Source organism: Uloborus diversus, chromosome 1, assembly GCF_026930045.1.
Source record: "Uloborus diversus isolate 005 chromosome 1, Udiv.v.3.1, whole genome shotgun sequence".
NCBI classification, from domain to species: domain Eukaryota; kingdom Metazoa; phylum Arthropoda; class Arachnida; order Araneae; family Uloboridae; genus Uloborus; species Uloborus diversus.
In genome coordinates this window covers 29,441,155-29,454,857 of record NC_072731.1, presented here as the reverse complement: position 1 = coordinate 29,454,857, position 13,703 = coordinate 29,441,155, and the positions used below count along the sequence as shown (strand labels likewise).

General features: G+C 33.0%; 1 protein-coding gene across 1 annotated transcript in view; it reads left to right on the top strand.

Annotated features, from left to right (window-relative positions):
- The window catches only part of LOC129234332 (atrial natriuretic peptide receptor 1-like), a 55,322-nt gene that overhangs the window by 16,992 nt on the left and 24,627 nt on the right, over positions 1-13,703 (top strand). The window contains exons 3-4 of the mRNA XM_054868325.1: positions 120-243; positions 9,019-9,262. Of these exons, the coding sequence (XP_054724300.1) occupies positions 120-243; positions 9,019-9,262 (368 nt within the window). The remainder of the gene's footprint in view (positions 1-119; positions 244-9,018; positions 9,263-13,703) is intronic.

Here is a 13,703-nt window from a genome sequence, read left to right as displayed (position 1 = left end):
GTTTTGTCTATACAGAACACAGCAGACGCATTCTGAATTAAGTATTAAGTTTTTCTTCTTCTATATTGTTGAGAAAGAGAGTATCACAAGCTCTAATCTATTTTATGCTTTTCGATTAGATCGGTCGCTGAGCAACTAATGAGAGGGGAAGCTGTTATACCAGAATCATTTGAATCAGTTACAATATATTTTAGTGATATTGTGGACTTTACTGAAATGTCTTCTTCCAGTACACCCATGGAGGTAAATGTTTATTAAAATTATATTCCATTGTTCAGTTGGTTTTGTTTCTCAACTTAACCTAAGGGCACACACAGTAAAGTCAAAATGTCTTGGGATTTAAACTGCATAGTTGATTTTGTAAATGGTTTCTTTAACAAAAACAATTTTATACACATGTTCAGAACTATTAAGAAACTCCTTCATTTTAAATCTTTAACAGAATTAGTTGAGGTTTATTTGTTAACAGAACTCGTTCCAAGTCTGACTGAATGGTAACACCTTTTGCGACATATAGGAGAAAAAATATCATGCCTGTTCGGGTGGAATCTTGTTATTTATTGTTATCTAACTTCCCGATGAGCTAGAGACTTGCAACGTTGAACATAGTTCAGAATAGGATGATATTAAATGAAAATGGGTTTAAAATGATCTTATACGTTCGAATTTTGATTTTAAAGCCATAAAATTGCCTAAGCTTTTTAATTTTATTGCCTTTTTTATTGCCTAAGCCGTAAAGAAAAGAGCTTTTTTAGCTCTTTTCTTTACGAAAAAAATACCGATTGTTTCGTGTTTGGTATCATTAAAAAGCCTGTCAAAAAATACCCCAAATGATGTTAATTCAATATGTATGTGATAATTAGAACGCTTCGAATAGTTATTTTAAAATTATTCTAATCGAATGGTATGATACAATACTTCATTCAATATACAGAGTGACCAGTAATTAACGCGTTGAAAAGAAATCTCAATTTCTCGAATACTGTTTGGCGTATCAAGTCCGAACTTGGCGGTTAGATTCAGTGCGTTGGCGGATTTCTTTTTTTTTTTTTTTTGCGCAGTCTCTTTGCGTTGGCTTTTGTTGTTTATCTATTAATGGAAAATGTAGAGATATAGAGCGTTTCTAAGCAGCAATTTCATGGTTCGAACGTATTATTCGAACAAAAACAGCCCAATTGTGGCTCAAAGAAAGTTTGTGACTCATATTAAGCTTAAGACAAAATTTCACTTCTGAATGATAAGCGGAAACTTTGGGAAACCAGCAGATTCATTCCAGCAATTTAAAATGAGCCTGATTTCGAAAGCACTTGGCTCATGCAAGACTGCGCACCACCTTATAGTTCCAATGAAGTGCTTGTTCTGCTTGAAGAACACTTTAATGTTCGGATTTTGGCTTTAGGGAACTCGAAAACTAAAAATATGGGAATTAATTGGGTATCCTATTCTCCTAACCTGGAAACTGCGATTCACACTGCTATTGAAAACATTGAAAATGATCCTTCAGCGAGTGATGCAGAATTTCGCTGTTCAATTGCGCCATATTATAGCTAGAGATGAAAGACACATCGAACATTCATCAAAGTCCTATGTATTGTACTTTATTTTAGAATTTAAATAAATTTTTTAAATAAGTTGTGTTTGAGAAATTAATTTTTAACATCAGCGAGTTAATTACTGGTCACCCTGTAGTACTATATTGCATTGAATAATTGTTGCCAACAATGAGTTTTTAGTATAGCGAAATATGCGTCACTTATTTTAAAATAACTTTTCTTCATTTTTAACCTCCGACTTACAAAGGAAGGGGGTTATAAGTTTGACGTGTCTGTGTATCTGTGTATTTATGTGTCTGCCTGCACCGATTTTGAAAAAAAAATTGTTCGAAGGGAGAGTTGATCGAGAGTGTTCTTAGCTAGGTTGCATCTTTGGTTGACATTAATTAACGAAGTTATAAATAAAAACCTCTAAAAGGTGTTTTGCGACTTTTGCAGTGAAAAAATAGTTAAAAAATTTTAAATTTAATATCAAAATAAAGAGAATTTTTTTCCGCGTCTGATAGAATGGTTTTGGAACTTCCATGTTACATAGAATACAAATTAAAACGTTTTTAAAGCAGAATTTAATAACGGGTAAGCCTTTATTCACGCAATTGATAAATGAATTTATTGTTGGCTGACAAGGAAATAATACGCAATAATTTAAAATTTGTATCTGTTGCTAGTTTTTATTTAATCTATACTAATATTATAAAGGGAGAGGACGGATTTTTGTGTGTTTATATGTTCGAGGTAATCTCCGGAACCACTGCACCGATTTGAAAAATTCCTTCACCATATGAAAGGTGCTTTCTTACTGAGTAACATAGGCTATAATTCGAAAAAATCTGACAAAAAGTTCTTTTCATATTCCAATTTAGGCCTAAATTTCACATAAATTCCCGAATATGGGAGTGAAAAATTACTTGCACTTATAAATAACATATCGCTAAAAAGGGTAAAATTTTCCACGTTCTAAACAATTTGTTTCCATGCTCTAACTTCATTACGGCCGGAGTAATTTGCGTTTTTCGCTCGAACTTTTTAGGCTTAGCTGAAGTTTAGGCACTACTTTCTTCATTAAATCACTCAATAAAATGTGAAGGAATTGTCCCACAGTTTTCTTTTTGACACCGTTGGAAAAAGCGACATTTTTTACTCCAGATCTCTCGACTTACGGTCGAAAAACTTAGCTTCTATCTTCAAAGGAAAAGAAGTTACAAGCGTTTTTAAATTAAGTTCGAAAAATGTCATTTTGATTCAGGTTGTCAACCATTTTATTTTCGCATTTCCGAGGATACGCTTTTTGAATCCATTGTTTCTTTCCTTATTTTGCATTTAATTTCTTTAACTTATTTTATTTCGGGTTTTCATGGTTACACTTTTAAAATCCATCTTTCGCAATTTGATTTCTTAAAATTTTTTAAATATCTGTCGTCATTATTTGGAATGGTAATTTTGCTTGGTGTTTTTTTTTTTCTTTTACTTAAACCTGACATAATGACACTTGACATAATTTTTATTCTCAAGGTAGACCGGGCAAAACTGGGCAAAGCAGATCTTAATATATAAAGATTTGAAAGCTACTGTTAATGTGATTTTATACTTTTTTGTTTAGTTGGCAAAACATTTATTATTGCCAAAAAAAAAAAAAAATCCACATCATTTGCAAAAGGGCTGGGTTCCGGTAGCGTGATCGCTTGGCGCACTAGGCGCTGATCAGTTCAGTCTAGGATTATTGTTTTAAAGCAACCGTAAATGTAATTCATTGTTTTGGCGATTTGTTTTGAAAGAAAAGAAATTTTTGATTTGTTTTTATCCGAGTGAAATGTACGACATTTTCTACTTTTTTTTTCTGGCTATGATTTTTGAATGTTCCACGGTATTTTTTTTTTTAATTTCGTTAGAAGGAAGGATTATGATAGCGTGGTTGCTGGGCGAGTTTGGCGGTAAACACTAGAGTTGCCGCATTACTTTTACATTTGAAATATATAATTTGATGTCTTTTTTCGTTTGTTTGGCAAAATATTTTAAATTGCAGTAAAAACCGCTTCACTCGCTAAACAGAGTTTTAAAGCAACTGTAAATCTAATTTAATAATTTGCCGACAAGTTTTAAATTCCATAGAAACTTTAATAAGTTTTTTTTTTTTTTTTTTTTGAAAAGGTGTGTACGCATTTTATACAAAGAAAAATGATCATTTCACATCAGAGGGGGAGGAGGCGTCAATTTTTTTTATTCAACGACTTCCATTAAATTTTTAGCACGGGCATCGCTGTGCGGGTACTGCTAGTAGCAAATAAAATACTTGACATTGATTTTTAATAATATAAGGCTTTTAAAAGGATTTTCAATTTTTAGTCTTGATTCTACAGTTGCAACTCAGTCGGGGGTTTTTTAAATTTATAATTTTATTGTTGTATTGGGTGATATAAACTTGTCTTAATGAGTTTGGAAGTCTAATGAAATAGAAGGTGAAAACCAAATTGAAATAATGAAAAATTAGTACTAGAAAAGCATATTCTTTCTTTCTTTCTTTCACACACACAGATTGAGGTTTCTGCTATTCCACTGGGGAAGCTTATACCTCTATTAATCCACAATGTTTCCAGGATTTTGTTTTTCCAGGACAGCACAAAGACAACACAATAGATGGTGGTGCCATTTTTGGACAGTTCGAAAGACAATTTAGAACCAGGCCAGTAGCCGAATAACTTCCTAGTCTGGCACCCCCAGAGGTATCGTTTCACTTGGAGGACATTGTGACCACGAGCATATTTAACGTCGCCCAGTCACCATTAATGACGACGGTGGGTCTTCGACCAGTGAGGATCGAACCCGAGACCCTCCGGTCCCGAGTCCAATGCCTTACCGATCAGGCTACCACGGCCCTAAAGCATATTACAAACTGGAAAAGTTTCTATATAAATACTGGAACATGACAAAATATAAATAAAGTGTTAGGCTGAACTTCAAATTTTGAAGAGAAACTTTTTATGCAGAGGGCTTTAAAATTCTGATCGGAAACCGTTTTGTGTGAAGAAGTGACGTAGTTGTTTCTTAATTGTCGGCAAAAAACAATGAAAAATACTAGTCTAGTAGTTATAAAGTTTGTTTAGTTGATAAATTGAAAAATGTTAATTGTAAGGATGGATTTAGCCAGCATATATATATTAGTGAATTTTTGACAATTTAAATTTTTCAAATAATGCGGGCTTTTGAAGATTTTTTTGATTTAAGTCAAGTCATCAATTTAAAGCCTAATCCACATTACTTAACCCTTGAAGTTAGTTTGTTTACTTTTAGGGTAACGACTCCAGTAATTGGCACTTAAAGGGTTTGTCCTTAAACTTACCTCTGTTTTCATTACTTAGAAAAAAAAATTCACTTACGAATATTTTTGAATTAAAGAATGCACATCTGTGCATCTATTTAGTTCACTAAACCAAAAATATTTGAATTGATATTTTTTAAAAAATATACGTGTATAAAGTTACCAAAATCACCAGTAATTGGCACCTAATACCCCAGTGTATGACACCTTGTGATCCAGTAATTGGCACATGTTAATAGAACTGGAAAATCACTTAATTTTTCACTTTTAGATTGCATACTAATTTCATAATCATAAGAAAGATAATTAATGTTAATTTAAAGTAGGTAATTTAACATAAATTAATGTTAAATCACACATCTTGACGTTGAAAAAGTATTTCAGAGAACAAAAAATAATTGAAGTGTTGCATGGAAAAAAATATCGAGATTATTGCTGTTTCATTAGTTGGTATGCAGTTTTGGTTTTACGAACTATAGCTATTTCCGCAGTAATAGGATGATTCTAAGGGACCATAAACGAGCTGATGTGTGCATCACATGACTTCTTTTTACACCACTTTGATGTTATTTCCGCATTATTGCAATTTTAATGTGATTCAATTTTGAAGTCTCTAAATATCACCAACAATGGCCAAATTGAAACCAGATTTAAAAAAAAAAAAGAGAGTCGCCAAATTTGTCGCCAAGTTGGCGACAATACTTGGCGACCAAAAGACTGGAAATATATCTCCAAGTATCTGCCAAATGATAACACCACTTGAGTTTGCATCGAAATTAACAATGATCTCCCTTCAAAAAGGTGCAAAAGACTCTTTTAAAAACACCCGAATGCAACTAAAAGGGGAGGTGCACAACTAGACCCCACTAGGTGTCTACGTATTAAATTTCAACTTTTTAGGACATACCGTTCTTGAGTTATGCGACATACATACGCACATACATACGTACATACAGACGTCAGGAGAAAACTTGTTGTAATTAACTCGGGAAACGTCAAAAAGGATATTTCGGCCGTCTATACGTTCTTAGGTATATATGCACGTGTGTTCGGGTCGAAAAAAAACTCAACATTCATTCGGGGCTGAGCAAAATGGAAATTAAGGTCGATTTTTGAATGAAAGTTATTTTGCGAATACAATACTTCTTTTTTTTTTTTGTAAAAGGAAGTAAAGATGAACCGATTCCCTACAGTCACAATATTTGACTGATGGCCAAACATATTTGTTTTTTATTGTTTCACTTAAAAATTTAACTGTATATTCTGTAATATTCAAATCAATAGTAGATTTCATATAATATAGTTGTTGCAAAAGTATCAGAAATCAAACTATTGACATATTGCACAACACAGTAGTATTTATAGGCACATGTGCCAATTACTGGAGACTAGCAAAACCGAAGCACCACTAAATGGCATCCATCATTATTTCAAAAATCCCAAAAGGGACAAAAATATATTTCTACACACTCAAAGTAACACCTTTCAACTGAACAAAACTTTTGTCAACGAAAAATTAAAATATATTTTAAGTCAGATTTTAATGGATTGATGCGCATGCTTCCCTTAAGCCAGAGAAGAAGCTTTTGCCACAAAAACGGCTGATTTGACGTAAGCCACAATTGTTTCTCTTTCCTATGCACTGCTACCATTTAGTAACATAAATTGAAGTTATAATCTTTTAAGTAAATGTACATTCAGTTGATACCTTTCTACTTCAGTTGATTGCCTTCTACTTTTGAAAGCTTGGATACAATTCTTATTTTAGGACACTTTTGTTGGATGTGCCAATTACTGGGGGCCGTTACCCTACAAACAAAATTAACTTTATAATTACTATTATTTTTCATTGTTTTTGCAACAACTAAAAAGCTCCGAGTATTGCTTAGTTTTCTCATTAGTTACAATCTAGTTTCTTTATTAAAATCTACAATTGTGTGTTGTGAATATGCCTCGGGTGTCTTTACGACACACAATCTTTTTTAGCACATATGTGTCTTTATTTCTGCTCGGTTCATCTCTAGTATATTTTTGTAATCGGCTGTGTGTTTTCAGTTCATTCGCAGAGAAGTTAATGTATGATATTTGGTTATATTACCACATTAAAAATATTTTGCTTGCATTGGACTTGTGTTGTACATAAAATGTAAATAAAGCTAAATGTTGTTTAGGATTACAATGTTAATTATCGTGCAGTTAATTGTTTAAGCTAACTTGATCAACTGAATAAATTTACCGAACACAGTCATCGTCAATTTAATCGTCTTTGTCATTATCTAATCGAATTATTTAAAGGCTGAAGCATTTCATACATCACAAAATACTAGTAGATGAAAATAATGAAATATATTGAAGCATCCAACATCCAGCAGTCATTTGAATTTTGACGTTTTGAGTTCAAATTATGTTTTTCTTAATCACGTATTGTGATAGTTCCCAACTCATTGGGGGGATATTTCGATAATTGGGAATCTGGCGATCTTTCTTTATTGACGTCAATTTTTGGCTTCAGCGTCTGCGCGAGAGGTATTTTTCTTTGCAAATCAAAACAAAGAGATTGGAAACATCTGTTCACATAGGATTACTATAAATCAGCAGGGTTACCAAAATAAAACTATTTACGCCAAAAATGAGACGACCGCGTCAGATTCCCAATTATCAAAATATCCCCGGCAAATCTATTAACAGCACAAAAACTTCCATTAGTTTGTCTTTGTGCACAATTTCAAACACTCGCCAAGTTTTACTACTTATTTCGGAAACATTTCGGATGAAAATGTTTAGCATCATTTTATGGTAAGCGAAGATATCTCAGTATTTGGCGACAATATCTCTTGTACGAAAATTAGTAACAGACAGTTTTACAAAGTAGGGAGGGGGAGCATTATCCAAGGTATCCCAAAACGATTACCCCACAAATTTGGTAACATTTTAATTCTCTCCAAGAACTCACAATAATTGAAATTTCTCAAAATAACTAAGGCATGTACAGGGGGATTACGGGTGGCTACAATTTTTTTAAACCGTTTGTATTTCAAAAGCCATATAAAACAAATTTTAGACTAATGTTAAAAAAAAAGTGATAAATCTTTTCAAACAAGTGAAAGTTCATATTTTGGAAATTCTTCAATTTTTTTTATGCTCAAATATCGTGCTTTCGTTTATAACTGAATACTATTTCGTTCTTTATACTTATTGCTGTTTTACTGTTATGGAACTCTTATGGTAAGGAAGAAACTCGATTTTGAATCACATCAAAGTGGGGTGTTTTGAGTTCTTTCAGTTAAAACAGAAAACGAACGAGAGTAGCGATTGTTTCTCACAATTATTACTATGACTCAGGTAACGCCGGACATTTTTGCTAGTTTATATTAAAACTAAAATCAATGCTGTTTTTTTTACAATAAAGATATGTAACAAGCAAATGCGTTTTAAATTTCAAATCGTTTTCCTCAAATATATATCTAAAAAAACCACTTTAAAATAAAATATAAAAGATGGTTTTTGATTCTAAAGACTTTTTCTACAATTCGCACATAAATATAATGTTCGCATTAAAAAGTATAAGCTAAAATAAGTATATGACTTTTTTATTACAACTCTCAAAAATTGAAGTTGATCTCAATGTCTCTATATGCAGGTTAATCCTAAAGCATGCAATAAAATTTAAATTCAAAATTTGAGAGAGAAACAGTTGGTATGCAGCTTTGCCCGAATAGCTTTTATTATAACGCCTATATTTCTTCTCTCAATTTTTAATTAAAATTTCATTGGAAGCTTTAGAATTAACTTAAATAAAAAGATATTAAGATCAACTTCATTTTTTGAGTGTTGTAATAAAAAAATAACCTATTTTTTTTCATACTTTTTAATGCGAACCGAGCTCGAAGAAATAGCTTTTAGAAATAAAAAATATGTTTGTTATTTTTTCCTTTTAAAGCTTACAAGTATTTTGATAGCTATTTAAAACTCATAGTCACAAATTTTCTAGACAATCTGTAAGGAATGCTGAACCTGTATAAGGCTTAAAAGCTAACTGAAGATTGGAGAAATTATTTTATACTTTTTAGTTCATTTTAAAAACATGGTACATTAAAACTTTTTTAGTCCATTAATTATTTGCAATTAAACCATGGAATCTATTTATAGGTAGTTACCTTTCTCAATGACCTGTGCACACTATTTGACGTAATCATTGCTAACTTTGACGTATATAAAGTGGACACCATTGGAGATGCATACATGGTTGCGAGCGGTTGCCCCGTACGAAACGGCGAGCAACACGCTGCCGAAATCTCCAGCATGGCTCTAGCTTTGTTGGAAGCTGTGAAAACGTTCAAGATACGCCATAAACCGGCGCAGACCCTGAAGTTACGCATGGGCATTCACTCAGGTTGGAAGAACCATTTATAGTTTTGAACTGGTTATCAATTAAAACTTTCAATTGCTTTTCTTTTATATTCTTAACCAAAATTAAGATTTAATTTTAATATTTAGTACCAAAATAAAGAGTAATTTTTTGTGCATCTGATAGGATGTGTTTGAAACGTCCATGTTATATAGAATTCGAGTTAGAACTTTTTTTTGAAAGCAGATTTTAAATACGGTTATACCTTTATTCACAACTCTTTCAAAAGGATTTTCGATTTTCCCTCTTGATTCTACATTTGCGACTTAGTCGGAGATTTTTGAAATTTTTAATTTTATTTTTGGTGAATTCTAGGAAAAAGGAGAGATGACGCTTGAATTTCAAAAATTAATCCTCTGCCACTTGCCATATACCATTCTCTTCAGAAATAAGTGAATTTCTGGAATCTTAACCTGTTTTTCCCAAATAGTTTGATTACTTTCAGAAAATCAAGCGCAAAATCAAGTTTTCTCTTTATGTTTTTACAGAGGGAAAAAAATCTTTGTTTTGCTACATACTGTAATTTAAATAAACTTACCATCAGCAAATAATATTTAGATTAACTTTTATCTTTTTAAAGTCTAGTTAAACTTTTTGGTAAATAATTTCAAATTTCTTTCATTTCAACCATGAAATAGGTCCATTACTGATGTGACAATTTGATGTCCTTCCGTTACCGAAATACTACATCTCAATTAGTTCACCAAGAACCTATGGGGTATAGAAAATAATGTTTATTTATGCAAAGCAGAATTTTATCCTTGGCAAGGAGACATAGTTAAAATTCTAATAGATGTTTAATTTATATAGTTTTTAATGGTAACGGAAGGACAAAAAATTACGGTAACGGAAGGACGTTTATCTATAAGCTGATGCAGGGTAATAATTAGGAATGCTTGTAGAAAACAAACTATTGTTTAAAGTTAGTAATCACATTTAAAACACATATAATTAATATTTGAACAAAAATTATAAGTACTTTAATTTCAAAAAAAAAACTTTTATTTAAATTTAAAAAAAAAATGTTTCGAGATTTTATTTCTTCTATTGTATGTGATGAAATCCATAAAAACTATACTTAAAAATTCCTAAACATGTGAAAATCATTTTAATACGACATTTTTGTGATATGAAAAGCCAATTCAAGCAGAAACATTTGTTTACAAACTTGAAATTTATATTGGAACAATTCAATATTTCGAAACTGCTTCAAGATTTGTTACCACAAGTCACAGGAAAGGACTGTGGAGAGCACTGGTCTAATTGTTAAACCTACTTTGAATAGATCAGTAAATTCGAAGATCAACTTTTACAAAGATGGAGTAATATCCATTCTCATCCTGACACACAAAATATGCATTATTTGAACCCTGTAACAAGTTATGTTATTGAATATAGTAAATATTTCAGCAAATCTATTTCAACAAATCGAAGGAGATTTCATTTCAAAGTCAACAGACTGAAGACAGTTATAAATAATGTTAAAAATGAAGATACAGCTGAATCAAAAGCACAAAATCATAAAGAATATGCCAAATGATTCATTAACGTTTGGACAAGTTTCGTTAGCTGAAGGGAAAGAAATTAACAAAGAGCAATTTTGGACAGGTATAGAAGATAAAGGTATAGAAATAGCTTGTTTGAGAATTTATGTTATTGTGGGAATGATATTTGTGTTTCCCGAGAAAGAAGATAAATGAAGGGATCAGTGGATAAAGGTGTTAACTGACATTTAAAAAAAAAAAAACGAGTTTTGTTGATGGATGAAAGTTTTAAATGATTATATTTCATGTAAGCTAGCATTGAAAGTCCTATTCTGTATATTTCCAGAGATTCTAGGTGATAAAGGTGTTATCTAACATAAAACCGTAAATTTTCTAGTGGTTAAAGGTGTTTACGTATTTTAACACCTTCATCCACTAGAGAGTTAGCACCGTTTTTGATTCGAACTTTGGCAGAAAACAGCTGTTGAGTTGATTCCTCCTGACTGATCTGTTTGTTTACAGTACTTTCTGAACGTGATTGAGCTATTATTTTCTTGTAATAGTCTTTTGCGCTTTATTGTGATGATTAACATAAGATACATTTTGTCAAGAAAAATAATCTAAATTCAGTATTGATGACAGGACTTCCACACTAACTGAATTCAATTAACTAGATGTGAATGCTAAAAATTGTACACTTTTCAATAGTATTGAAATTAATAGCATTAAAAGACAAAGCACAAGTGCTAGGAAAAGTATATATAAATATTATGTCACTTTCGACAACTAACTACTTGTCAACCAGCACTTGTCAAACTATAAATATTTGCAAAACAGCTATGTGCTCTTTGTATGGTATTGGGAGTAAAACTCTTGATATCATAAAAAAACATTATTTCAAATGGGTTGTCAGCACCACTAACAGATGGAAGGGGCCATCACAGTTCAAGACCACACAAAGTGGAAAATGACGTGAAAGCATATGTAATGGAGCATATAAACAGTTTCCCAGCAGAAAGTCCACATTATTCCAGGTGCAGCAATCCTCACAGAAAATACCTTTCCCCTCTTCTTAGTATCTCAAAAATGTATGCTTTATACATTAAATGATGTAACGAAACTCACCAACGAGAAACCTTTTTTGTCAAAGAGTGGACATACAGAAGTATTTTTAATAGCGAATTTAACTTGTCTTTTCACAACCAAGAAGCGATACATGTAGCACATGTGATTCCGGGAATTATGATGAAGAACATGAAGATAATTTCAAAGCTGCTTTCGAGTCAATCAAATTTGATAGGGAATATGCAAAAAGTAATAATGGTACTTACCGTTGACTTACAACAGACTATGCCGTTGCCAAAATTAACAACATCAAAAGCCTTTTACTTGCGTCAGATGTGGTTCTACAATCTAGGAATACATATAATTTACAAAAATGTAGCCAAAGCCACATTTTGTACATGGACTGAAGGCGTTGCACATCGAGGAAGCTCAGAAATCTGTAGTTCAATTTTAACGGCAATAGAAACAGATGATGAGCTGAAAACACAAGATGGCTTAATACACTGCTTGGCAATTGCTAAGGAACAAGTGATTTATGCAAATTTGTATCTCAACCACCCGGCCAATGGAAATAAATTCAAGTTCATATGGCGTGGTAGACCAAGACTCGTTATCTATATAAAAGGCAGTGCATACACGCTCAAAATTCGTACGAAAATTTACGCTGTTTGGTTTTTAACAAAAATACTGCTGGATGTCAAAAAAGGTTTTTCTCTGAAATTCTGTTTGGTTCTTGAAATACTTAAGAGTAAAAATGTCAGCAAGACATCATTTGAGTATCTACGATCGTGGACCAGCGGTTGGACGACTGGAAGCAGGTCAAAGTGTCACCACTGTGACTGGTGCAATGGGTGTATCAAAAAGTGCCATCTCCCTATTAAAGACTGCCGCTGAAGGTGGAAATGTTTTGCAAAAGCATGCCGGGGGGTCGTTGGTAGGAGCACCACACCTTCAGAGGATCGAAATGTAGCCCTCGTGGCAAAAAGGAACAGAAATTTCATTCTTGGACAGATAGCTGCAAATCTAACAACCGCTACCGGTACGCATGTTTCTGCAAGAACCATCTCACGGCGAGTAAATAATGTCAGTTTGTATGCACGTCGTACGTTGCATCCAAGTTCAACCACGCCATCGTCGAGAGAGATTACGCTGGTGTAAGGAACATGTTGGTGGGATCATCAAAATTGGTTTAGAGTGATGTTCTCTGACAATTCTCGTTTCAGTGTAACAAGTGATTCTGGTCACCAACTACTGTGAAGAGAACGTGGAACACGTTATGCACAAAAATTTGTTTGCGAACGTGATCGGTACGGCCCAGGCGTCTTGGTGTGGGCAGACATCGTGCACAATGGCAGAACACAGCTTCACATTTTTGAATAAGAAAGCGATACGTCGCGAATGTATTGCAGAGATGTTATGCTGGATCATGTTCGTCTTTTTAGGGGGCTGTCGGTCCAGATTTTCTTTTTACGGACGATGATACACGGCCACACTGGAGCATTGAAGTGTCAGACACACTGCAAAGTGAAAACATTCTCTGTATGCAGTGGCCTGCTTACTTTCCCGACTTAAATCCAATTGAACTTGCCTGGGAGGCTCTTGGCAGACGTGTTGCGCGAAGAACCGTCCCTCCCAGAAGAGTACAAGAACTCAAATCCGAATTGAGAGAGGAGTGGGAAAACATCCCCCACGCACTTCTCAATAATTACTGAAGAGTATGGAAAACATATGTAAATTGTGCATCAGTGTCCCTGGTAATCATACATCATATTAAGGTACTCATGTCTCCATCATTATGATCTAGATCATTTTTTTGGTGTTGTATGAAAATCATCGAAGCAGGATTATTTTTTTATTTTTAAATTTTTACTTCATTA